This window comes from Lagopus leucura, unplaced genomic scaffold (genome assembly GCF_019238085.1).
Source record: "Lagopus leucura isolate 7727_CA_CO unplaced genomic scaffold, USGS_WTPT01 Super-Scaffold_100008, whole genome shotgun sequence".
NCBI lineage: Eukaryota > Metazoa > Chordata > Aves > Galliformes > Phasianidae > Lagopus > Lagopus leucura.
In genome coordinates this window covers 35063689-35091371 of record NW_024962265.1, presented here as the reverse complement: position 1 = coordinate 35091371, position 27683 = coordinate 35063689, and the positions used below count along the sequence as shown (strand labels likewise).

The following is a 27683-nucleotide window of genomic DNA, read 5'->3' as shown; positions in this document are numbered from 1 at the left end:
TAATTAAATAACAACTTCCATATTCACCTTTTCATATCTACTGATACTGATACGATGTAGACTCACTCATGCACACCATGTCAAGGTTGAATGTGGCATAAGAAGGAAAGGCAAATTATGCATGAAATGCAAGGGACTATGTTCAAAGAATGAGGGAATGCAGAAGGCACAGAGTGATGTAGAATGGCTTTATATTCACATCTAACAACCTGGAATTAACAAAGGTGCTTCCACTCTTGTTTCCAGATAAACACCATACTTCCTGCAGTGGAAGTATGATCAGGATTGTCACAGACAATACATGTATGGAACTATCACTACCTCTATGCATGAATTGTCAGAGGTTTTATTATTATTACTCCTGTTGTTTTGCAATTACTTAGCCACATTGAACATTTGTCAGTAGTGTTTCTTCATAATCCTCACAGACCTTTTAGTACCGATACGTAGTCTTCCTGATCTCTGCATTGGTATACATGTAAACTGTATTGTTCAGTCACAAGAGACACTCAGTTCTGTTACAAATATATGGGCAAAACACTGTCATCACCACCAAATACAGATTCTCTTACAAGGAAAATGGAAAATGTTGCACATACTTTTTTTCTGGATTCTGACAGTTGGAAAGGGATTACACAGAAATAATGTCAGACTTAAAGAAATCAGGAACACCATTCTTAACACCAATCTTAAAGAAACAAACTCATTGCTAGGCAAGCTTTTACTGGTATACTTGTACACAACATTGTGTTGAGGAATTGCTGGTTATATGCTGCCACACTCCATAGAGAATTTACGAATTAGCATTGCCTTGTTTTGTCTGCACTTAACAATTAGACAAAGCTACACAATGACACAAGCCACAGGCCAAGCTCAGAAGAGCAAACTCATGAGTTTTAAAAGTTAGCCATGTCATGTGATGTCACTAGAACAGCTACAGAATAAGCAGCTGACAACAAATCACAGTGGGACATATATCAAATCCCTAAATATCTGTTCATTTTGCTTAATGCATCACATACAGTGTTTAGATCACTGCGGAGGTCCTGGACGACATTTTCTATACTCCTGGTATCCTTCAGAATCTCAATGCTTTGTGTATATGGATTGAAATACACAGAGAAGGGACGATTGATCGATTTAGCAAAGTCCCTGAAAAAAAAAAGAAAATTAACACCTCTTTTTTGTCTACCACTGAAAAAGAGAAATTAGATTTTACAGTCAAGGGAAATAGTTTACCTCATCTTTTCTTTGGCTTCTTCAAAACTTTCTGAAACAAAGTAAGCTTCCTGAAAAGTGGTGATCAGACATTCTTGCAAACAGGTTGTCTTCGGATCGAATGTTTTCACCTTGGCCTTGTCAGAAAGAGCGTGCTGCAAAATAAACCACTGGCTCTGTTAAACTGTATTTTGATACTGCTTTGTATCTATAAAACAGTTTACATATTCAACTTTTGTATCACTGTGCTGTATTTTTTCAGTCATTTGGTAGTCTCTCTTGTTTTACATTGAGCAATCTCACAGTGTGAACAGAATAAATAATTTGTTACTTAGAAAATACTCTTTTTATGAGTCATTTTTTCACCTAACTAATAAAATACTAAAGAGCAGATTAGAAATCTACCTGCTGTGCAGGCACAAATCTTCAGATGGAAATGAGAAAGTCATAAAAAAAAACCACTGCTGGAAAATTATCTACAGCTATAAACATGTATGTCCACAAATGTCAATTAACAGGCAGAACTGATCATCAACTTGGTAGGTGAACTGAGTCTGACCAAATCACTCACATAACTTCTGCATTACATTTTCAGAGCAAATTCATATATTACTTTCCTGACAGTGAGCTTAAGAGTGAAACTATATACCCGAAAATCCATTAAATACTAGTTGTGTATTGTGTGCTGATGCATTGCCCTTCCGCTACATACATGAGTTACAATCATCATTTTAGTACTGTAAGGGAAAAAGAGCCGAAAATACAAGCAGAGATAGGTACAGAGCAGACATCAGACAGATGAGACATCAAATTATGCTGCTCAAAGAAGAGGTTACATATTAGCCATTAGCCTCTCTCTTTACCCTACTGGCAAAAGTCACTGGAAAGATTTCAAAAACAGAGGTTTCAAAACTGAAAATCTGGTACTGAGACATTTCACAAAAAAAAAAATTATTTCTACCTCTTCTTTCCCCTTGGATACTTGTGGTTAGTTTTTGGGCCTACTTTAACTCTTAGAGCACATGTATTTTCATCGTCAGTACCCTGTACAGAAACACAATGTTTCTGAGGAAGAAAAGCACATGTAGGTCAACTTTCTTTAGTCCCCTAGTATCTATCCACAGGGAAAACACACACGAAAAGCACTGAGAAATGACATGGAGGGAGCAGATCCCTGAAGCATGAAGGAGTCTCTTATTTCTTTATTATATTTCTGCATAGACATTCCTTACAGCAAAATAAGGTATTAACCATACTGTTTACTTGAGTTCTTGCTTATGCACATTCCTACATCCCTGTGAAAGGCTCTGAAAATATCACAGTACTTAGTTCTCCTCCTTAGTTCAACCTGCTGTTGCCAAATAACAGGACATAAAATTGGAACAAGAACCTCTTCCTCCTACCTTCTCTCTCTCCAAAAATAAATACATGAAAAATTAATGCACGGTATCTTAAAATGGCTGGAATTAACTTTCTTTAGAACGTGTATCATTTCCTTCTCACAAAGTTTGCTGTTTCTAGTCAGTCATCGGTTACACAGGTATGAAAACAAAAATCTAAAATGGACTATCTTGACCAGAACCTTCTTCTAAATGGATTGCAGGAACAGCCTCACCTTATTAGCCTGTTTAAATCTCTACTGTCTCTGTCTTCAGGCAGAGCCATGCTGTGGTTGAGTGCTTGTAAGTTTAAGCATCTACCTCCTTCCATTGAATGGAATTTGTCTTTACTGGGAATTATAATGGCCTTCCTGAGTTCAACCTAGACAACGATATCTCCTTTCAAGGTGCCTCTTTACCTTCTTTACCTTATCTGCTGAGGCATATGCACTCCTTGGACAGAAACAGAGGATCAAAGCTGTCAAAGGTGAGAAGAGATTCAGCAACATCACTGACAGCTGCTCCAGACACTGAACTTCTAATTATATAAAGGAGGAGAGTTTAAATGGAAGTAAACACTAATTCTTTATCAGAGTGCATGTCTTCTGAGAAAAAATAACCTGAGGTTGTTCTCCTCAGATCATCTATATGAAATAACTCCTACTTTGTAGATCCTAGTTTAGTGTGTACATGAACAGAGAAGCTGCTTCATAAAGCAACTGGGATGTGTAGACACCAGGAATCATGCAACTGGGAAAGAGAGTAAATTCAGACGTGCCTTCTAAGTTAGCTGACATCTGATTAATTATTCTTCATAAGTGTTTGTGAATGAAGTGTCTAGATTCTGCTGAACTCCCAACTGAGATCTCTTCTAAGATATGGCTTTCTTGCTCTTGGATCAGGTACTTATTGTCATGATGACCAGAGCAATGGGAAATGCCTCCAATATTCTGGACAGTGCTTTGAAACTCTGCAGCCTGGTGTCTGGAAAGTCTACTATTGACTTGATGTGCTGACACCAGCAATGCCAGCATTCGGTAACTGAGCAGAAACTGAAGACAAACCATCAAGCAGATCATAAAATGTCTAGCATGAACCAGGATGGTCAGGCCAATGCTGACTCCAAAGCTGAACTAAGCTTTTTTTGTTTTTTCAAAAACATCACAGTGCTCTGAAACATTGGTCCTTGGCACTGTCAACATTGTGAAGTACAGAATCTCAACACTTAAGCTTGAATTTGAAAACTTTTAAGCTCAAACCTGTAGCTTTTTAACAATGCTGTTCACCTCTGTTTTGTTTGGACATTCAGTTCTTCAGTGAATTTAAACATCTGAGTAGCTACTATGGATTTATCCTCAGAAATCTCTTACTTTATTTATTTCCATGGATGTCACAGATAATGATGAGATGGGAAATAGCTTTCAGTCAGAAAGCATCTCACCACCCTGTAGATTCGTGACAATAGTCTCTAAAGGCACACTCACACAAGTAGCAATGCTTACACTAATACAGTTGTTGGTGATTCTCCTTAGGCTTAAGCAATAGGAGTTTGGAGTGAAACTTGCAAACAGATTGCAACTATTTTCCAAGAAACACAGCAATATTAAACAACGGAACACCTCCAGAATTAGACAACTACTTTTCTAGGGAATAAGCATAGCACTATAGAAAATCCCCTAGTCCCACTGGACGAAAGACAAAAAAAAAAAAAAAGAAAAATTCAGGTACATAACCACAGGCCTCTAGGGTCTCGAATGTTTGAGGTATTTGTACAGGAATGGAAACTGTTACATAGTACCTCAGGTGGAGAACTAGTTAAATATACCGGGGCATCTTAGATAGCACCAGGTGTTTTCAAGGAGTAACCATCACTGACACGTGGTAAATGACTTCTGTCTGTGCTTTCTCCTTTAAGTATTAAAAATGGACTATTAAAAACCTGGAGATTTTCAGTTTTGTTTTTTTTTTGTTTTTTTTTTTTGGGGTTTTTTTTTTTTTTTTTTTTGGTGAAAAAGGAATAAAAGGAAAAAGAGGAGAAAAGAAAAAAGCTTAAACTAGTGAGGGGTAAGGTTGAGTTGAGTTATAAATACTGCACTGTTTGAGGATTACAAGAGGGCAGAACAAGAATACTGGTGAGAAGTTGTCTGTGTGCCAGTACTGATTTTATCACCTTGTTATTCTGTGAGAGAATATAATTTTGGAAAACCTGTTTCTAAATACTATTCTGCATTATTCTGCTTGTGCTTTTCAGCATAGGACATTTCCAGATTTATGATATGATTTCATCAGAGGTTTTTGTTGTTGTTATCAGTATAATTTTATATAATGTTTAGACAAAATTAGGAAGAGAGACTTTATTTTAAAAAAAGACTTTATTTTAAAAAAACACTGTAATGGCCATCTGGGATGGAAATCTCCATCCTCTTAGTCCTCTTCAGTAAACAGAACCAAACCTTGTACTTGAATCTCTCTGGTTATAAAAGCTGACACTGCCTTCTCTTAACATAAGCTATCATTAAAAGAAAACATTACTGGATATTGCATTTGACTTAAAAATCTGTACAGAAAGATTTGAAGGCCATCTCTCTGGTAAATACAGAAGCATACAATAGGGATATATGACTTGATGTACAGCCAACTGAAGTTGATAGGATCATTCTTTTAATCAAAGAGTTCACGAGACCATCATATAATGTAAATGGATTAAAATTTCCAAAGACATTTTGACTGCCTTTTAGAAATAGCTTCAATAAATGAAATGTATGTTATTTCTGCCTTATCTTTAAGTCCCAAGCATATAGTGTATAAAAGCACTAGGGAGTGTTAACCTGACTATTAGGCAGAGTATTTGTAACTACTTACTGATTATTCCTCCCCACCTAGGCTTCATTTTTAATCTTTTCTTTCACCTTATTTTGTTGTGCTTTTCAAAATTTCTGCTTGATGCTTCTTCAGCATGCACTTCATCATGAGGTGCATTTTCCAATACCTGAAATTTGAAGTCTAAGTACTGAGTAGGGGGGAAAAAAAAAAATGAAGGAAATCCTATATTGACAGGATGATGCCCACATTTCTCTAGCTTTTAGTTCTTTTTTCCTAAAGCTATTGACCAGATTTGCAGAGTGGAACAGTGTAACATAGAAGTCGGGATGACTGAACAAATATTTCACTCATCTGAAAGTCCCAAATATGATTGGTGATAGAAATTACTAGATACCATTTGTAAAACTGCCTATCAATTTGTTTCCTGCAAATACTGCTGTATTGAAAAAATAACTATAGGGAGGGCAGCTAGAGAGGGGTTTTTCTTCTTGCTGACAGAAGCATATTAATATCAAGTACCCGTAAAGTCAAGGGAGCAAAATTCAACTCCACAGCAAGATATACCATTCAAGTGGCAAGGATAAAAAAAAACATTTTAGCTTCTCCACAGAGGGGACTGTGGGTCCACAAGCACTGTTGTCTGAAGAATGGCAGAAGTTATTTCTAAAAGGTCTTCTTCACTCTGACTTCAATGAAAAGTATGGGGGTCTGGCCTTGTGGCCAAGCAAACTCCAGTGGATTCATTCCCATCCAGCATAGAAACAACCTGTATTGTTCACATTATTTTCAGGGCAATTGCTGACATCCATTAGCATTTCAGCTGTAACTAGGATCTCAACCACAGACTGTTATATCAGCGTTATTTTCCAGATCCATCATTACTCAGAGGGCAATGAGGCACTGGCACAGGCTGCCCAGAGAAGCTGTGGTGCCCCATCCCTGGAGGCATTCAAGGCCAGGTTAGATAGGGCCGTGGACAACCTGAGCTGCTGGGTGGCAACCAGCCCATAGCAGAGTGTTGGAGCTGGGTGGGCTATAATGTCCCTTCCAACCTAAACCATTCTACGATCTTCAGATCAAGGAAGAAATTTTTCCTCCCAGTGGGTGCTTGGAGATAAGGGCAGAGGTATGGGAAGTTGCTTTCTGGTGAAAAGTCAGAGACCAGTAATGGCTTGATGCGAGGCTCTGCAACAGAGCTGTGAGTGTGTGCCCAGAAATTCTTTTTCCTACGGGCCTGGCTGATACATCTCGTTGACAAGAAGCATATTCAGCACCAGGTTTCTGTTCTAGAAAGAGCTCCTCCCTTTGTCAGATTAGCAGAAAACTTATTTTGCCTTGTTTTTTCCCTTCCCCTCTTACTTTCACTTCCGCTTTAGAGCACAGTTTCACAAAAATTGGACGTTTTTCACCTTATCAGTCCCTTTATGGACTCTGTGGGCATCTGTGGTACGGTGGTGTTCTGTGCCTGCAGCACACAAGTACTCAGTCTCTCAATAACTGGAATGTTTCAGTCTAACTGTGTGCAGTGCGTTCAAGATATGGATGAAACTTAACAGCTTATGATACACAAGAGGTCAAACCAGATGATCTAATAGTCCCTTCTGGCTTAAGATCTATGAAATATAAATGTAATGTAATAGAAAATTGTATAGTATTTTTGATATATGGCAAAATTATTATGATATGTAGCCTAACCTTTAAAGCCAATCAGTACACTCCATTAACGTACGCCTTATTTAATTTTTGCTGTTGCTTTTCAAAAGGATTATTCTTTGCATTTACACTCTGAGATTATTGCTGAGTGAGGAACAGAGAACTGGGATCACAGTTAAGATTTCTGTGTGGTAACAGAATATGTACACTCCATAAGAATAATGTGTTTGTTTTTGACATTGATGGTACAAGATTTATTATGCTCTTGACTATTTATTTCTCTGCTTTTATGCCTTCAGATTTTGTAAATGATGTGGCAGGTATTTTCAGGGTCATCACTTAAAGGCTGTAACTGTTAGTTTAACTAAAAACCCTGATTCTCTGCAGAAACCTGCGCAGTTTGGAGATCACACTGAATGTTGTTGGGCAGGGAAAAAAACAAGTGGGATATTTTCATCTTTGTGTTTAAACATCTTTTGCACTGTGTACAACAGTTCCATACTGATACTGAATGCTCCTGTGGCTGAAGTAGGCATTGAACTGAGAACAACTATAATGAAATCAAATTAAAAATATATATGTACTGGAGAAAATAATTTTCTTTGACCTTTTTTCTATGTCTTTCTTTAACCCCCTTATACAGGTTTATTAATAAAAGAATAGCAATCTAACTACTGAGCTCCAGCATTAATATTCTCAATTACAGGTAAAACAGTAAAAAGAGACTGAGATACTTCTATTAAAATGCCAGGTACTTTACTGAAAATGGGTGGAAAGATGCTCAAATGCAAATGAACAGGAGATATATTGCAAAACAGTGTGTAAACACTATTCTTCATATGCTTTTTGAAACCAATTTTTTAAACAAAAGCCATCAAAAGTTCACCTGGGTCCCAGAATAAACATGGCATTCCCTCCTCTTCCCTTCGTTTGTACTAACAGTGAGGTGTGTTACATCTCAAAATATTAAACTTGTGACAAAATACCTTTTGCTTGTTCACTATGCCTAAAAATAGGTAATAACTGATCTACTGCAGTTACTCACCATGAAAGGTCAAAGACTTTTGTCTTTATAAGTCTCTGTGTATTGCAACACAGGCATATACTACAAGTCTAGTATGAGCTTACATGCATTCCTTAATTTTAAAAACAAATAATCTACTGAATCAAGACCTTAATAAATGTTCTTTTAATATCAATAACAAATCCACTGCAATATTTTGCATTACTTTTAACAGACTTGTGTCTCATTTCAAAACAGTTTTTTCACCTACAAAAAAACATATGCTTCTCTTCTAAGTAAAGTTTTCAGAACCCAGTATACCCTTAACTGAGCCTCCATTTACCCACAATTCAAGCGTCTCACAGGCTAGTTATTTCTTAAATTTCAAACAGAAATAAGTTTTGTAGCTTACTGTTACTTTGGTACTTCAGTCCTTACGAATCCATTTCATGCTTCAGGTGCCAGCTGATATGTCAAATGAATTTTTCAGCTCAGTATCACATTTAAAAGGAAGCTTTTCATCTTGATAAGTTTAACTGTTATTTTCAAATCAAAATATTTGCATCCAATTATAATTGTATTATCATTAAAAGAAACTTGATTCTGCTTTAAGAGCATATCAATCAACATACCTTTAGTTCTCCAATAGAAGACAGAAGTCCTGCCCCATAAGCACGCAGCTGTCCTTCTTGCTTGCAAAGACCAAATTCAATCGTAAAAAAATAGCACTGCAAAATATACAGATATACAGATATATACAGTGTGGATTAAAAAAAAAAAAAAGCATTTCAGCCATGACAATTGGCGCCATATTCACTTAATTGCCCCACTTTTTCAGAATTTCATGTCTTTAATGTAAAATCAGATACAGTAATTTAAATGTCATTTAGGAACAGACAGGTAAGAGCAGCCAGGTTGGATGGGGCCCTGGGCAGCCTGGTCTACTATTAACTATGGAGGTTGGTGGGCCTGCTTGCAGCAAGGGGGTTGGAGCTCATGATCTTTGAGGTCCCTTCCAACCCAAGCCATTCTATGATTCCATGATCCTATGATGATTTAGCTATGAAAGGCAGAGACAATTGTGCAGAGACTTCTGACACTTTCTGAAATAAGAGAACCGCTTTAAAAGAAAATCCTCCAAGGTATTTGGTCTGCCTGTCTAAGAACCTCTGAAGATCTCCAAAATCTAGTTCAGAGCACTCAAGATTGGCATGTATCTAAGTGCTGTCCTGTGTTAGAATGAACTTCTTGAGACTATGTCATACTTCTCACTAAATTTTACTTCATTATAAATGAAGAACTAATATGCCACTTGGCATCTTAAATGACAGAAAGAAAATTACAGTCAGTAATAAGTAAGTACAGCAAATATATAATAAGTACAGTACAGCAAATTTAGTTGGCTCATCCATTACAATTGTTCTCTAGGTGTACTTTCAACCTGTGTCACCAGTAGGCAGCTGACATATCTGAGCTGGTGAGAACTGTGAAAGACATCAGTTAAGTCAACATTAACAGTAATGCATCTAAGTTGCTGTATTCAAAGTGAAACGTTAGGCAGACTGTAAGAAGTACAGATAGTTCAGTATCCAATAAAACCAGAAGACAACAATCACATCTGCTCCTATGGTACTGAGCTTTCGATTGGCGTTATTATAATGCAGCAAGATTGTTTTTGATGCCAGATCAAACAGATGAGATTGTTAGTAATTATTCCTACATATAAGGGTTTTAGGAAACTGTAAATCAACTTCTACAAAAATTCTGCATGCAGATATATACACATACATACCATTTGTGTGCACATGTGAAAACATTTATTACATTATCTGACAATTTCAGTATCTGTGCATAGGAATACAGCTCCACTGAAACCAAGAGCTTTACACAGTTTTGCATGAAATATGAATTTACTCTGCAGTTTCAATTAACTATGTAACAGGCGAAGCTTATATTTCTTTTTAGGATAGGCTTCAACTCAGCATTTGATACTAAATCTTAACATTTTCTGCATATCTTAAAGACAAATCCTAAGCAGATGATTTTTGGTTTTTTTGCCACTTCCTACTTTTCTTACAAACTCCTCTCCTCTAGACTCTCTCCATCCTAAATGCAAAAGAGCAGTAATTAGCAGCTCTTTTAAATTCAATAAATGTTTAGAAATTGTGATATGATTCATTTCTCTGCCTCTTATAAAAGTTCCTGTAGAGCCAGCATAGCACTGTGGAGAAAAACATGATAAAAAAGAATAAAAACATGAGCCCTGTGTCTGATCTAAACCTGCAAAGTCATCTATGAAGAAGGAAAGGTTGTAGTGACTTAAGATGCCTTAGGTTAGGTTCCAGTACAGCAGTCAAAGCATAGATATTCACAAGAGGAGTTGAAAAGCACAACACTGTCAAACAAGAAACCAAAGTTCCACTTCTGACTTTGCTATTGACTTGCGTAAGCCATGCTGGCATCTAATTGTTCACTAAGTACAATTAGCTGATGCCAAAACAAATGGTTTTCAAAAAAGACATCTGAGGAACAAACAACCAGATACACAAAACAACATAGGCATCACTGAGTGAAACTGCCACCTTGAAGAATATTAACTGAGTTTTTGCCAAAAAAACCTTCGGGGGGCTGCAGACCTGGTTCTGTACATGCTGTCACTGTCAGCAACGAACTGTTCAGCTTCATACTTAAACCCCACGAGCATGTTTGAATTAGCCCCCTCAGCTCTCTTAAAAGAACCAGTGTGGTGAACACAAACATCGTGACAGATATACAGCAGGACTGGGCTGCTCATAAAGCACAGTGATCACAGTCATTTTCAGTCTGAAAGCAAACAACAGCTAAAAAGGGGGAGTCTGGTGTTTGTCTATTACAGATCTGTCAGAGTGGCTATAACTTTGTCCTCACCTGGGAGGACTGATGATAAAACACCTACCTTGCACTAACTTGTGGTATTAAGCTGTAGTATTTTAAAAAGCCCTTTAAATGAAAAGCTTATTTTTTTAATAAGTTTGCCATACACAACAGCTACAATTACTGTATTTTAAGAGAGCGCTACTTAGCTAAGAAAATGAGATAGCTCACCCAATGCTGCCATCTTCAGCTTATTGCTCAGTAATACACAATTCCCTCACCCTCCCACTCACACACACCCCTAAAGAAGGTTTTATGCATTGCAAGGCTCAGCAGGCTTTAGAAAACCTTGCTCACAAGCCTAAAAACATAGAAGCATATTGAGAAGGAGATTAAATATTAACTATATATAGGTACCTATTATAGACCAGATGCACAAACACTTAGCACGTGCCTCTCTTTGTGTGGTAAACTTCAGTAACTGTGGTTACTATTATACCCGTATATAACGTATAGAAGATAACTGCTTCTGCAGCTGAAGTGACTTAATGAAGAAACGGCTGTTTAGATTAATAAAATTTTAAAAGCTTTCCCTGAAGGTAAATAGATGATAATTTAATCATCATTATGTGTAGGCTGGTGAATGTTAAGCACAAATTGGGGCATGCAGGCTTTCACGTTCAGATTTAAATCTTTGGCCTCTCTCTGGCATAGTCAAAATATTGAAATTACAGATATATGCCCACTCTGCAGCCCCAGACACTTGGCTCCACTACAAGTAACAGCAACATCCTATTTTTCCCATTACTTCCACTTCATCTTTGGAGCGAATTATGGCTTTACTACATCTTACAGGTAGGCTCCTGGAGTTCTCTTGGGGCCAGTACCAAGACATCTCAATTGTCCTCATGATGCCTTCAGACACCCCCTTCTTCTACTTATCTTCTCCACCCAAAGCCTCCAAAACTTCAAGTCCCCAAAAGACCCCTGTGCCCACAACTCACTAGAAATACACTAGACGGCCATTAAGATGCTTCCAAATTATGCTAAATACAACAGATAATGTCAGCTTTTTTCCTCCGTAGTCTCTTTCAAGTACTAGTCTCTCCTTCATTAGAAAAAGATTATTTTTTTTTATAGGAGAACAAAAATTTTCTGCTTCCATTCATGAGTCTTACTGTATACATTAATAGCAGCAGTGAGTACGTCATCACTCATTGCTTCACAGCAGCTATCTGCTAGCACAGAAATAGGTCTTCCTAAGCAGTGATATGACCTAGTTCATGCTGAGATCAACAGAAGCAACATTATTTGTGTCCACGGAAAGTGAATCAAATTGGAAAAAGGGATCAAGGAAGAAGGAAGTTTAACTTTTAAAGCAAGAAGACAGCAGCTTCCTGACAAAGTCATCATCCCATGCAGCAAGCTTCAAGATGACACAAAGCAGTAGATAAGACGTCTTATAAATTCTGGAGTTCTAGAAAAGCTTTCACTAAAATGCCTTTCTGTTTGTCAAATGAGCAAAACAAGATGAAGAATCAAGGTGCCGAATGAAGGAGCAAAAATAACTCTTAAACCAAGAGATATCAACGTAATGATCCAGACTGTGCCAGAAACACAAAGCAGCATGGAATATTATTTTGTTTCTCTTATTTAACTGAAATATATGAATGATAACTATAGTTATGTTCATGAAACTTTATCTACACGGGCTCAAAAATGAGTAAATAGTTTCTTGGAAGAAAAAGTGCTTTCAAGTGCTATTATATACTAATACAGTAGATACCTTCCTTCAGAATCCCTGAATCAGTGGTCACTGTCAACTAAAGCAATATACCAGAAAAATATCACCACTGTATGGCTTTAGACCTACACTGTTCTCCAGACATCTACAGTTGATTGGAAAGATATAGAATAGATCAAGGCTTGGCAAACTCCAGACTTGTTCTCCGGGGTAAACGCAGTGTCTATTCTTCACAAACCAGCCTGCATTAAAAAATGGACTACCAAAAAGAAAAAAAGTTCAATGACAGCCATACAGTTAATTTAAAAATTAAAAAAAAAAAAAAAAGTTATTCAATTATATTTCAAAATTTTCAAAGTTGGGAAAGAGGTCTTCTGGTTTTGAAGACTTTCAAAATCACTTCTCGTATCATTTTGCTTTTGACAATTTGTCTCCTAGAACCTGTGCTAAGAGCTTGTGCAGGGTGTTGGGTGCTAATGTCAAAGACTCAGTACCTCAAGATCTGCTTCTTCCAGAAAAACACTACTCAAGCCATTCAATTTCATATAGCCTTCTTATGGTATAGCTGAGAGATAGATGTTTGCGTTCACTGGGCAATTTTCAGTAAGATGAATAATGAGATTTTGTCTGTTCCCTAAAACAGCTCTAAAAAGATGTTCTCAGAATGAGTCTTGAGAAGGCTGACTGCCAAGAGCTGGTTAACTTGCACCCTGTCACAAGGGACGGAGTAACAGCATGACTGCAACCACTCCGCATGGACAGGAGTACTCACCACTTCAAGAACTCCTCATGGGATGAGGATACCATCCCGTGCTGACACACAGTACCGGAAGCAATGTACCAGTTGCAAAGGAGACAGTGCAATTACTACTGTGTGTAAATACTTGCAAGATCAGTGCTAAATATCCTTGAGGAAACATCTTCGCATTCTTTCAGTCGGACTTATGAATTCAAAGGATATTTAAATGGACTACACTGAATTTCAATGTATGTAACATGGTCAACAATTTGCAAGGATTCTTCCTTCTTCAGAATGTCTTTCATATTTTAGCTTTAAAACTACACATCTAGAAATTAAATCTCTCATATAGTTGTAATAACCTTGTACGAAGAAAGTTATATACAACTAAAAGACTTTCAAAAATCCTTGTTAAAAATTAATCTTGAGAATTAGTGAAATACAGTTGTTGACTCTTCCCCACACCCTTCTCATAAAAATTGCTCAAATAACACATAAATGGTAATTCAAAGAGTACGACTCTCATTTGTGCTTGCTTTCTTCATTCAGAGCTGGTGCAAATAAATTTGTGAATAGCTGCTTATTTTTCAATCTCAAATATATCAATAGTCACCAAAAACACAGCTAGCATTTCGCATTTGACTGAATTATTCAAAACCTCACAGTCTGTTGATTAGTATCAGGAATATCCCAGGACAAGAAACAGATATATGTAACCCAGGCAACTAGCCAGTAGAGTCCAATGCTGGCATCCAAACAGCAAGCAGTATCAGCTATTTGACAGCTATTCATGTGAGAACATTATTGCATAAAAAAAGCAGGGAGATTATTGAACAACAAATAAATCTCATGATGAGCTTGTGAATAGATCAAAAGCAGAAAAGAAGACAAATTCAGTGGATAAGTCTTTCTTTATAGACGATTCGCCCACCTCCAACGAAGGGAATGACCTTATTCATAGCCTACAGCATTTCTAAATAAGAAAATAGAGTTTAATTTTTCAGAGTTGCCTTCTTGAAGTTTTTTGTTTAGTCTGCCACTTTGAAATGTACTTAGGCTCACCAAAATGAGGCTTTCTTTGGAGATTTCCAAGTTTATATATTTTTAACAATACTCTCCTTTTTCCCCTCATCTGACTACTTTGCATTCAGACCTTTCAGTAAGGGTGAATGTTTGGAATAATCTTTTTCTAAACAGAAGTTTGAGTAGATGTGGCGCTGCTCATTAGAGCACTCTGTATTAGAAGCACACCAGCCTTCGCATTTCTGTTGACAGCCATCGCATGCAGCATCACTTCATGCAAATTCCTCTAACAGTGGCTTGAAACATTCAGAGAAAGCACGCGCTATAGGCAGCAATGAAGGTCTTTACCCTTTGAGAGTACTTTGAAACAACACGTTTCTTTTTACAGAAATTTCTGGAGAAAAATCCCATAATGGTAACCAAAATAAAATGATCATCCCGAGTTTCTTAAAAAACAGAAACTGTCACTCAACTAAGACAACACTACAGCAGCATCAGTAAGGAAGGAACTCTGTAAGGTACAACACTGGAGAGCTCATCTAAGACAAGAAAACATGTATGACTGCAAATGCAATCCATCTTCTAAAATAAGATCTGGAGGACTCTCCTACTAACACCCTTGTGTCTCTTGAGAGAATGTGTCCTGCTGTCTATTCTCACATGGAGGGGTTCTTCTTGGCTGCTCTGAAAGGTGGGCAGAGGGTGAAACACTTCTGGAATCTTTCTGCTTCTGCTACTCCAGAAGTTAGCTCCCACAGAGTTGGAGCCAGTGGCTCTCTCATTCCACGTGTGAATTGCTCCTAAATAATCTGCACTTAGGCTTGCTCTGCACTTCGATTTTTGTCCACTTCTCTTACAGTATCTCAGTTGAAAACCTTGTAGTGGTCACAGAGATGGGAGAAAAGTCATTCTCACAAAAGCACACTTACTTCAACTTGCTTAATACTGTCAGAAGAATTCCTAATTTATTTCAATGTATTAACCAATAGTGCTGGGGCTCAATATGCAGCTAAGGAGATGAAACCACTGAAACTATGAACTGTTGCCGAGATCATTGGTTAAACATAAAGCACTGAAGCCCTAATGCTTTACCCTTCCTATTTCCCATTTCCTTTCATTTAACTCTTACCTTGAAGAACTTCTAAAACCTGGAGTTTTAAGGTTTGTTAATCTCATATGGAGTTATTAAGAACGAATGATGTGCAATAATGAACCATTTCCTTTCCAATTTATTTTACAATGTGTAACATGAATTCATGTTCAGTGCTCCCTACACTAGCTGAAGTGTGTATTTTCTCATTTCTTTTCAAGCTGTTGCTCCAAATTTCAGCTTTCCAGCCCTTTCACACAGTTAGCTCAAGAGGCACGGACAGGTCATTTGACTTGTTTGCTGGGACTCCAAGAGATAAGGTCCTCTGAATGTCAAATTACAAAGAAAAGAGGGGAAAAACAAGCTAAGTAAAAATATGTCACAGCTGTCCACCCAGAGTCTTCAAACTGTGCTGTTTCATGTGACCCAACCTAATCCTCCATGATCTCTCAGGATTCACAGTCTGCAAACAGAGCCTGTCGTTACACTTTGACGCTCCTGTTCTCCAGATCTACTCTTTCAAATGAAGACTTTGCATTAACAAAACCTACTAAAGTAAGAATATTACTTGCATGTGCAATACAGCACGGGCCGGCAGAAGGGAAGTGCTCCCTCAGCATTGTGGCTTACACTGCGCCTTGTACTGTACCACTGCTTTAGCAAAAGAGCCAGGAACTCAAAAAGTGACAAGTTGGCATGACCCAAGTAAGAGCACTATTTGGAACAAATACACTACAAGAGGTCACTGAGTCATCCTTCGTCTACTAACATCATCATTTTATGAAGAGTTACCAACCCTAGGACTGTTGCCACAATTCTGAGCTGCACTGTTTAGAAAAACATCCAGAGGAGAGACAAGAACACCTTCAGAACCTTCAGACACACTTCCTCATCTGACAGTCAGAGCAAATACCTCCATAGAAGCCTAGCCCAGCCCCTAAGACCTGTTTCTTACAACTACCTTGTGAACATTAGCACCGATCCAGCACTGTTCCACTCTCTCCAACAGTAAAATATTACACTACCTAAGAAGCCTACTGAGAAAGAGACTCAGCAGAAAAGGCCTAGAGTTGTGATGCTGCTTAAAGAAAGCCTCCTCAGACATTTTAATTGAGGAGGGGTATGAGGTCAGCAGCTAAAGTCCTGAAGTTTTTGTCAAAGAAGAGAAATCACAGCTCCAGAAGGATCTCAGAACTTGTGCAAGCTCTGAAACTGTAAGTGAAGAAAGGCACTGAAGAGGCAGTGACAATTGGCAATGCTTTTACCATATTTTCATTTCAAGAAAAAATTGCACTATTTCTTGGCAGTCGTATCCCTTCAAATGTTTGTTTTTAAGGAGAAAGAAAAAAAAAAAGTCTTCATTCCAAAAATAACAGCGCCCACACTAATTTTCTATGCCTAAAATAAATATTTAAATTCTTGCATCTATTTCTGAAAACCAATTTAATAACCAGATAGCTAAGGCTTGTTTTCAAACATCACAGTTTCTAACAGCAACACTGCATTTAAACTCAATGTTCTTTTCATCACATAAATGCAAGGGGACTCCCAAAAGCTTTTTTGGCTCTTAATGCATTTGCTTAACCTGCCTTGCAATAAGGAAAAAAAAAAAAAAAAAGAAAAAAAAAAGATAGTAGGCATCAGCACAAAAGTGGTGCAAGTTCTATTCATGTCAAGCTGACAGACAGATCAAAGAAGAGAAATAACTCAGGGAATTTTAAATATCTATTAATTTTGACACTAAAAATATATCCAAACTGAAGATGGCTTTCACAGCCTCAAACAAAATCTTTGTCAAGTACAGCTGAGCATCTCCTTGTCTCTCACTGATATTTTGGCAGTGAGGGCATGTAGAAAGAATTTGTCATAACTACAGATTAGTCAAGTGAGTCAACACCAGGTTACCTGCCAGAAGTCTGTAAACACATACCAAATTACATGAATATGTATTCAGTAAAGTGGAAAAATGGTATATTAAGCAAGCATTTGTGAGCACAGATTGCAGCTTTTCCCTGTACAGACAAAAGTCCAAGCAATTTACAGTGGCTCTGGTCTAGAAGTGACTTAACAGATGCAAAACTCACTCTAGAAATGATCAGAATGGCCAGGCTCTCACTGATTGGCAAGATTTCTGCTCTCATGTAGGTTCTAAATTCACTGCAGATATATTACATGGATCTGCTCATAAGTTAATATGTTTCTTGAGAGTGGAAAAAGTCATTCTATAAAGCTTTTTACATACTAGAAATTGAAAGTGTGCTGTTAAACTGTAAGTTTTCTATATGAAAATGGATAGAATTTATATATTTGAACCAATTATGGCCTACTTCCTCAAGAGAAGGAAGAAAAGCTTTTAGATAAAGAGCAGTATGTTTTATGGGAGGGAAAAAAAAGAAGATAATCTTGGAGCACCCACTCTTTTCAGCATTTCTTTTAAAAGCTCTGTGATCAAACTGTTTTATCTAGCACTGTTAGCAGATACCATATTCTATAAATGCCATAATCTGCAGAAAGTTCTCTACAATGCACAAAAAATACAAAGCTTATGGATGTAAACTGAAGCAGAATTATCTTGTCAAAAAATGATCTTTGTCAACAGAAAAGCAAAATTTGAAGACAAGGCTGAACCTAAGAACTGAAGAAGATATATTGGAGTAGGGGGCGTTCAGACTGTGCCTACAGGCACTGCCACATTACTGCTCTGCTCATTTTGCCTATGATACTGTTAGCCACATAGTAGTCATAGTGCCATTTATCAGACACCAGGCCCTTCTCTGCAGGCTTTCTTTCTTTTTTTTTTTTTTTTTTTCTTTTTGCATCAACAATGCTCTGAAATTTGGAGTATTTCCTTTAATTTTCTAAAATCATCAACAAATAATAATAATTAAAAAATCCCTTTACACAATTGCATCCCAAGGCCCCCTGGCCCCTTAGCCCTAAAAAGCAGCTAAGGGAAATTGTGGCATGCAATACTACATGCATTTGATTTTGACACAGACACGCATGACTGCAAAATCAAAGGCTCTCTGGAACAGAATCTTTCCCTGCAGAAAACAATAATCCTAAATAACAGTTTTTGCCAAGTAAAATACTAACATAGTTTAACACCAATAAATCCTGACTTTGTTCACACAAACGTACACATACTGACTTTAATAGGAGAATGTACACATGGAAGCAAAGGTAGCCCACAGACCCAAAGTGTTTGAAAGTAATGGCAAATGCACCCTTGGCTTTCTGTGGTGTCAGGACTGGCCCTATGAATATATAATTTCGCTATACTTACAGAAACATTATGGCAGATCATCCAAAAATATCTCAATGAAAGATTTATGAAACCATATTCTATGCAGCACTCTGATGGCATTTGGTAGTAAGATGACGACAGACGTAAGAACCACTTCAAAAGCTGTAGCACTAAGTAATTGAGCCCTAGGCAGACTTAGCTCTTTATTGATACCAGACGTATTTTATCTTACTTTCATACTTTTATCTGAGCATACAAAGAAAATACTCAGGAAAATGCTGGGTGAGAGAACTAGACCGAATGCATGTAGTATGCTCAGTCCTTCAGCCTGTATTTAAAACAATTCAGATTAGCACAGTTGTGAATATTAAAGCGGGATCTTTTCAGCTCTCCATGAACAAAAATTTTTAGACTTTCCATAAGATGATGGCATTTGGGTTATACGTAGTAGATAACAAGCATAATTTTCCTTCTGCAAGCAAAATCATTTACTGAAATGTCCCAGACAAGCAGAAGACGAGTGTATGATTTGAGGACACTGCTCGTTACCTTTTTTCTCCAGATGTTCCCACCAATCCACAAGAGGAGGGCTGGGTGTGCAGGGCTGCAGCAATGGTTGCACTCTGCAGTACAGCAGGGAGCTACAATGCTTGAGCTAAGAAAACCTGCAGCTGCCTCACCCCAACAGCATTACACATCACAGCCAGATAAACAGGTAGCTGCTGGTACATCACCTGGTGTAGGGAACCTGCTTTGGCAGGGGGGTTGGACTCGATGATCTCTGGAGGTCCCTTCCAACCCCTACAGTTCTGTGATTCTGTGATTCTGCTCTGACAGCGCTGTTCCCAGTACAACTCAGCAGGGCCTTCCCCATGTGCAGACACCTAGATGTTTTTCCATGGCATCTCCAGCTGCTTGGGCTCCATGGAACTTGAGGGTAACACTAACTCCCCCGCCTGTGCACTTGCAGCAGACGTTCCCTGAGCCCAAAGTGGCAAAATGAGTTGCCATGTGCTGGGCTCCTTCACTTCTACACAAACCTATGTGCTGCTGTGGGAGGACCCTCCAGCTGGAGGATCTCTAGAGCAGATGACATGCCAACCACTTTGCTACAGAACCTTACTGATTTAAGTATGGAAACAAATGCAATAGAAAAAGCAAGAAGCATTATAAAATTTAGTTTGTTAATTTGCTTTGATGGCTATATACACCTCTGGGAATACTTGATCTATTACAGGAAGTAGTGTGGTGTACAAATAAAGCCTTACTAGCACGAAACTTTCACAGCTTTGAACACTACAGGAATACATTTTTACAAATGAGTTTCCCATGTTTATGTGCTATAAGCAAAGAAAAATCAGCATAGCAATCTCAGTATGAATGACGTCTACACAGATTCCAGGTTTATCTCCTTCCTTCAAAATATAGGTGAAAGCACAGGGAGAACCCAAAAGAGCAGCAACATACTCTGAACCTTCCCTCTAATGTTTGTTGTTTCTTGCCCATTTTCTTTAAATATTTATTCCTATAAGTTATGTGCTTTGTTAGTAGTTATTACCCAAAACACTTGTGTGCAACCTTTGCACATTGGAAACAACAATTTGTCCCGGTTACATATGGTCTATAAAAGACACTTTATACCCTTTTGTTGATATATTTTCAACTCGAGGTCAAAAGAGAAAAATATGCAAAAAACCTTATCAAAATTCATAGATTGCTTCTACCTATTCCTCAACATATCTCAAGTGGATGTAACACTGAGATGGTAAATGTTTGCTATTTGTGTGCATTCCTGAATTCTACAAATTCTTCCTGAGCTGTTTAGTCACTTTCATTACTGTTGCAGCAGAGCACACATTCTCTGTGAGCTGCTGAGCTACTAGCAAAGATTACCATTGCAGAATCTGCATTTTCTTAATGAAAATAAAGTTGCTTCTGAAAATAAACAAATGTAATTAGCAAGCCACTGCTGTGTGAAATTTGCACCATTCTCTTGTTAACCTATATGTCAAAACATATTACTTTTGTGCATGTAAATTTGCATTTGCAGTTCAGTAACCTCGCAGATCATGATCTAACCACTTTGGAAGCATAATCTTACAAGAAATAAAAACAAATCCAGTGTCTTGCTGTAGTGTGTTATTTTATTAGCAGCTTTCTCTTCAGCGCTTTTAAGTGCTTAGGGCTTGATCTTCATAAACTGCATCCTGTCTACAAGGAGTCATATTATTTCCACAACAATTTTTAATTGCTTCCCTGCTCCCAATTAAGTCAAAGTGGTCCTCTCTTCCATCTGGCTTCCTTATTACAGGGTTGGGCCCAAGTACACAAACATATTATTAAACAACATCATTTCCAGTTACTTGTGGGTGAAAAATTTGGTCTGGCAGGGCAACCTGAGATTCTCACACAAAGAGCTCACCAACCCAAGCAGCTGCTAGAATGCATTCTGTATCACTTCCTAACAGCAGATGAACTCTCCTTACTGTTCTTAATTTCAATGGCCCCATACGAAGCATGAAATGTTTCATTTCCAGATGTAACTCATCCTGTGATTACCTACTTTGCCTAGAAACTAGATAAAAATAGGAACTTTGTGTATTAAATGTTTTGCAAGCCAGTATTTTATACCACCCTTCACAAATTAAAAACAAACAAAAGAGAGTCCAGCTCCCCACCTTCGCAGCTCTGGCTGGCAATATGATTTTACCACCACCTAAATTACTTCTCCCACTCCCTCACAGAACATGTAGCAGCAGAATCACCTTTTTGTACCTTCTGCTGATCAGAAACTGCAGGAACTCACAAACTTAAACAGTGATGCTGGTTGATGAAGATGGATCTATTGAATCCTGCTCCCCTCCTGCACCTGGATACAGCTCATTTGTCCCCTCCTCAAGCAGTAGACCATGCCAGCTATACAGCATCAGGTCCACTTTTCTTGACATACAGAAAGTCTTCGAAATATACAGACTCCCACTTCTGCAGGGAACACATTCAAAACTAGCTCAACTCTGCAGTGCTACTCTTAACTAAAAGTCACTTTAGAGTTAGAACTGCTCATTTACCCTGTTCCCCAGTCTGACAGTAAAGACATCCTCTCTCATTTTCTTTTCCAGTTCCAGCTGGAAAGTGAAAAAGGTTCAGGGAAGAAACGCATGCACAAAGTTACAGAGCATCTTCCTAATGATGAGTAACTATATAAACTAGTGCTTTTCAATCTAAAAAAAGGAGACAAAGAATGATGCAACCCTGTGAAGTCACGGGGGCACAGAGAAAGAGTTTAGCTATGACTGATTATTCTCTTTTCAAATAAAGAACGACATGTGAACAACAACAACAAAAACTAGGAATCAGAATAGAAAGAACCAAATGAGACAGTTCATCGGACAGTGAAGAGCTGAGATACAGAGCCCTCTGCAGAAGATACGATAGGTATTAAAAATTTACACGTCTTAAAGGACAGAAGGCTGTCAATGAACAGATATCTGCTCCAGATAATTAAATACATTACACCCACATCTGCCTTAAGAGTCTTGAGTTTGAGTGGTCAGAAACCAGGATACTTTTGAAAAAAATCAGGCACGCTCATCCTGTTCTTACCCTCTTCCAGAGCAGATGTGCAGGGTTCCCCTTGGGGTCAATGTACCAGCCACATGGGCTAACCAGTACAGCAGCTCCTACAGATCCAAACCTGGCAACAGACTGTCCAAACCCAGAACAAAGACTTCCACAAACACAATTCCCACAGAAGATGTCGAGTGTCTGCTCCCATTTCATCAACAGAACTCTTCACGTTCTCCCTGTAGTAACTTCTCTGAAGCGCTGGCTTATTTTTATGTAGTACAGTCTTTTGTTTTTGAGATACAAAGCTAGTTAGGCATTGCTGCTGAGATTTTGTTCTCGTGCCATGAATCTCCTGTGTGATGACAATGAAAATGCACTGCAAGGGAACAGTGCAGTACTCTAAAATATTAAATATTGATCCTTGGAATCTACAGTTTTTTCTCTCCCTTAATATGGTTCGGTGATATATGTACTGTACTGTCTTTTTCGCTCACCTTTGTGCTCACCTATATGGTTAACATGCTGGAAGACAGACTTGATATCAGCACTTCAATTATTTTATCAAGAATTGTTGGAACAGGTCCTTAAAATCTGGGGACCATTATCTGTTATTAATACCTTCAGAATATTATACAGAGAAAAACCAGATATTAGAGTATGCTTTAGAGCTGCAGTCTGTGTGCTAGGCAATACCTCACCTATCAAAGAAGGGCAATCCAATTCTCCTGATTCAAACAGATTTGTATGACTTTGCAACAGCTGAGAAGACAACAACATTCCATCACCCTTGTTCTCTGGTTCTTGTATCACTTCAGATTTTGCTTTCAGGCAATTTCTGACATACACACATAGGAATCTTTGCCTGGTGAAAATCAGGAGCAGACACAGCCCTACCCACATGCTTTTACTTCCCAAATGATGAACAATAAGGATATCAGTATTTCCAGTCTCATGCTGTCTGACAGGACAACGTCTGGCTCCTTCATATATACTTTATGTCCTACCTTTTACACTGGGAACAGGTTCATCTTCTCTAAGTGACATGCACCCCAGTCAAGAGTCATTTCATGACTCTCTTAAGTCTGTTAAAATTTACTCAAGCAGTTTTCACATCATATTCACTCTCAGTAATTCATGCTGCAGCTCTTCTATTAATAAACAACAGGCACAGACAGAAGCATCTCTTTTACAAGAAACTCTATTATGTCACCTCTGGACTTAGGTTACATGCTCTGCTCACTCCTGGCATTTGTCACACAATACAGCATACTATTTGGGATAAAGAAAAATGTTTGAACGTTGAACTTCAAAATGTTCAGTGAATGCCATAGCTCTTCAGCTATGATAGTAGGTTTTAGGTGGCCAGTACAAAATTATTTTTATGTGGCAGAATGGCTTCAGCAGGGGAGCTGACTGCAGACTTTGAGCAGTGGTAGATGGTTGCCTGTCATTTTGCTATATAAATGAGGAATATTCAAGAAACCTTAATTTTTCAGATGTATATTAAGAATGTTCAAAATCTCTTGCACTTCTGTAGTTTTCTTCTCTGCTCCATTTGTTTCCTTATGGAGGAAGACAGTTACCCAACTCACAAGCTGTACTTATGGCCTAGCACTAGTGATAGTACCTTTGGGAAATGTTATCTGTTGTTTTGAAGATGAGATCACAACAATTTGTCCTCTCCTTCAAGATATCTACTCAAAGTTACCACATGCAACCCACCCTTTGTCTGCAATGCTCGTTTCTTCCATTCTGTTTATGACCTCAGTAAACAATGCGTAATTGTCCTGAATCATATGCCAGTCGTTCAGTATGGGAAAAGAACTAGAATGAAGACAAGAGAACTGGGCAGCATAGACCTTTGAGGAAAACAGGCAAATGAGTTCACACGGATTACCATCAATTTCTCCCAGATAGGCAGTCCTGAGCAATTTATTTTTTTTTAATCCTAGTATATGTATGTAAAATATTTAGTATGTGATACATACACAGACAAATGAAATTCATCTGTAGAAATATACAATTGGCCTGAGTCATTATCCAGGCAACATAAAACATTTAGATTTATAATAAGCCTGAAACACATTTTCAAGACCTCATCACACAATTTCTCACAGTTCTGTCAGATTATGATTCAATTCACTATTGTGGGGTTGGTGGCTTTTTTTTTGCATAAAGGCAGACAAAACAATAGCCTCATGCTATTAAAATACCAGGAAAAACGTTGTCAAGAAAAATGAAAAGGTGCCAATCTTTTTTCAGTTCTGCAGAACTGAAGGTTTAAGTGCATCTTCCAGCAAGAAATTTTTGGAAAAAAAACTTGCTGGGACTAATTAATCCCTAATTGTCAAATTCTTGGATGGAAAGATTTGGTGATAAAGTGCATACAAACCACAGACACTGTGCTGATTCTTTTCTGAGTGGAGCAAACTGACTGGTGGTGATTGAATTGTACATACACATCCTCCCCTAGCTCCCTTGCAGAAGGCAGCTTGAGCTGTGCTGGAAGAACCCAACAGGAGTGGGAGTCATTCCTGCCATCAGTAAAAAAGAAAGAATCCTGCTTATCAACTTGCAGCTTCACAAAGACAGCTGCTCTCCAGCTCCCAAGTCCACAAATTACAAGGTTATATCAGAATATAAACTGAGGTATATCTTTTGTACAATTTTCCTGACAAAACCTTATGTTATGTGCTATTAAATGTGTTATAAATTATATATTATATAAATTAACTGGAACACCCCATGTCAATTCCACCCTTCAGCTTACACTTTGAGAGCTAAGTAGAAAAGACAGACTGTTTTCATACAGTACTAAAATAAACAGAAAGACCAGGCACACTTGAAAAATCAACTCAAAACCATTTTTTAGAACGTCACACAGAGTAGCACAAGACATTAGTTATGATGATTGTAATTAGCACCCAGACATACAAAGTCAATACTGCATTTCCTCAGCTAGTAACTGCATTGTACCACAGGACAAGTGAAAAAAAGCGAATTGTGGAAATATTTTGCCTTGTTTCAGTAATCTGTCTCTCAATCACTTGTTTTTCTTTTTTTACTCCCCTAAAACACTGTAAGTGGAACAGCATCTCTTAAAAACTACTGCAAATGCAGTCTTTAGGATCTTTCACTACTCCATTTTTCAAGGCAAGAGAGCTTAAGTTTGAAAAGGAGCAGCAGCCATTCCACCCCTCTTGCTCCAATCTGACCAACAGACTTCAGCAAGGGGATGGGGTACTCTCCAATCCCTCTATTTTCAGCCCTCTTCCCCTACAGGTGTCCTCCCTCCGGCTGACCAGCACCTCTGCAATGCTCCCCCATTTAATCCCTGCCCTCAGAGGCACTGCACAGAGGTGACTGATTGCCATGTACCAAATTATCCTGGTCTGCCCAGGGACAAGACTCCTGCTTGCTCTCCATGAACCATGTCAGATCTACAGAGACAAAGCCACCCACACATTTCCTTTGTAGCTCAAGACTGATCATACACAAAGAGCAGATCTATCAAGGCAGATACACAGTGGCTTTTGAGAGCAGAATGGAGCGGAAGATTAGGAAATCACCTGTAATAATTCTTCCCTTTCTAGTCTGAATTCCTAAGAGGCATTTTCTTCTCTTCCAGAGCCATTGTCCTCCCTGTAAGGGCTCAGCTGTTAATGTCACTATCTTTTGAAACAGGTCATGATAATGGCAAGCTAGCTTTGGGCATATTGCTTCAAGCTCATTAATATGCATGTTCTCTCTCCATTCATTTGTTTCTGTATTTACTTTGAAGTTGCCTAGCTGGAACCTGCATTGCTTTTCTGCATTAAGACTCTTGGCTGGCATTTTTCAGCTTGCTGCATCTGGTTTTTGTTGATTCTGTGTTGTTTTTTTTTTTTTTGTTTTTTTTTTTTTTTAAATCTAGGTTGGAAATGGAACAGAATATTGCAAAAGTCAGTTAATAGCACATCAAGTGACATTTGGTGCCCAACTGAATGCATTTCTTGGCCTCCTCACCCTCTCCACTGAGAGATGTTCTTTCTACTTGCTCTCAAACTGACTTTGTTTACATTGCAAATTTTAGGGCAAGTTACATCTCTGTATTTGTCAAGCACCTGCCTCAGGGGAGAATAGCTCTTCACTGTGCATCCACAGAAAAATAACAACACCTGGGTTACCATAAGGCTCTTTTCTAAATGTCTCTTCCACCTGAAAGAGCTATTTCCAGCATGGGAGGAGAAATCAACTTTGACTCAGATATCAAATTCTCAGTATGATAAGGAAAAGTGATTCAACTGTCTTCTTTTATTTTTGGCTTTGTGATTCGGGAGCAGTTCATTGTTCAGATGACATAGTCAGTCATAACTGAATTTCTGTGAGGGGGAAGAGTAAAAGCATTTATATAATATTCAGAGGTCATTTTATATTAATATCTCTCCCAAACAGATTAGTCTCAACCTTGTACGCTGCAACAGGTCCACGTCCATGTCATCTAAGGTTATTATGGGGTGAAAGACTTGGACATACTATTTTCCTCAGAATACCCATTGAAATAGCCAGTTAGCTAGTTCTTCTTGAGGATGCAGGTCATGACAAGGTAGCTCTGCTTCCTACCAAGTCCATTCCTAGCAAATTTGCAAACACACAGCTTTCTTGAGTCCTCCCTACAAACAACAGTTTCTTCTCAGCAGGTAGCCATTATAAAAGCAAAGAACATATTCTGAAATGTGTGAGAGGAAAAGGCCAGGAGCAAAACATCAAGCCTGTCTAAGCAGAGAGTGGAGCTGTCTGATTATATAAATTTGCTGGCCTCTTCTGGAAGGCTACAGGAGAAAAAAAGAAAAAAAGAAAAAAAAAAGAGGTACAAACTCCTTTTTCAGCAGACTCTAAGACACTGCTAAGACAGTGTATCAAAACTATGATAGTTTAATAGAGCTTTTATTGAATCTGCTTGTAATAGTGTCCAGTTAAATTGATGCAATACAAAATTCAGCTCACAGCCACTGGCTGAGGCAGTTGACCACAGTCTAGATCTACTGCTGCTTAATCTTGGCTTAGTAACTACATACTCTTCAACAGAAACAGTAGTAAGGATGTAAAATCATTTTAAAATCCATCACACACTACAATGCAGTGAGCATCTGCAAGACTGATAAGTGAATGCAGGAACAGCAATGCTAAGAGCCAAAGTGGCCACCTGTGGAGGAACTAACAAAGCAGAGCTGAGAGCGTGCACCAAAATATTTTCTTCTATTTTTTTTTTTTTCCCCAAAATTACCTTACTTACTTGTTTTCAGTACCTTAAAGCAAACAAAATCCATTTCAGTGAACCCTTGAAACTGGATTGTTACTCCAG

At 38.2% G+C, this 27683-nt stretch overlaps 1 protein-coding gene across 1 annotated transcript in view; it reads right to left on the bottom strand.

Annotated features, from left to right (window-relative positions):
* Positions 1 to 353: 353 nt before the first annotated feature.
* The window catches only part of TPH2 (tryptophan hydroxylase 2), a 51021-nt gene continuing 23691 nt past the window's right edge, over positions 354 to 27683 (bottom strand). The window contains exons 9-11 of the mRNA XM_042872649.1: positions 8709 to 8804; positions 1240 to 1373; positions 354 to 1152 (exon numbers count right to left, since the gene is read on the bottom strand). Of these exons, the coding sequence (XP_042728583.1) occupies positions 978 to 1152; positions 1240 to 1373; positions 8709 to 8804 (405 nt within the window). The 3' untranslated portion in view covers positions 354 to 977. The remainder of the gene's footprint in view (positions 1153 to 1239; positions 1374 to 8708; positions 8805 to 27683) is intronic.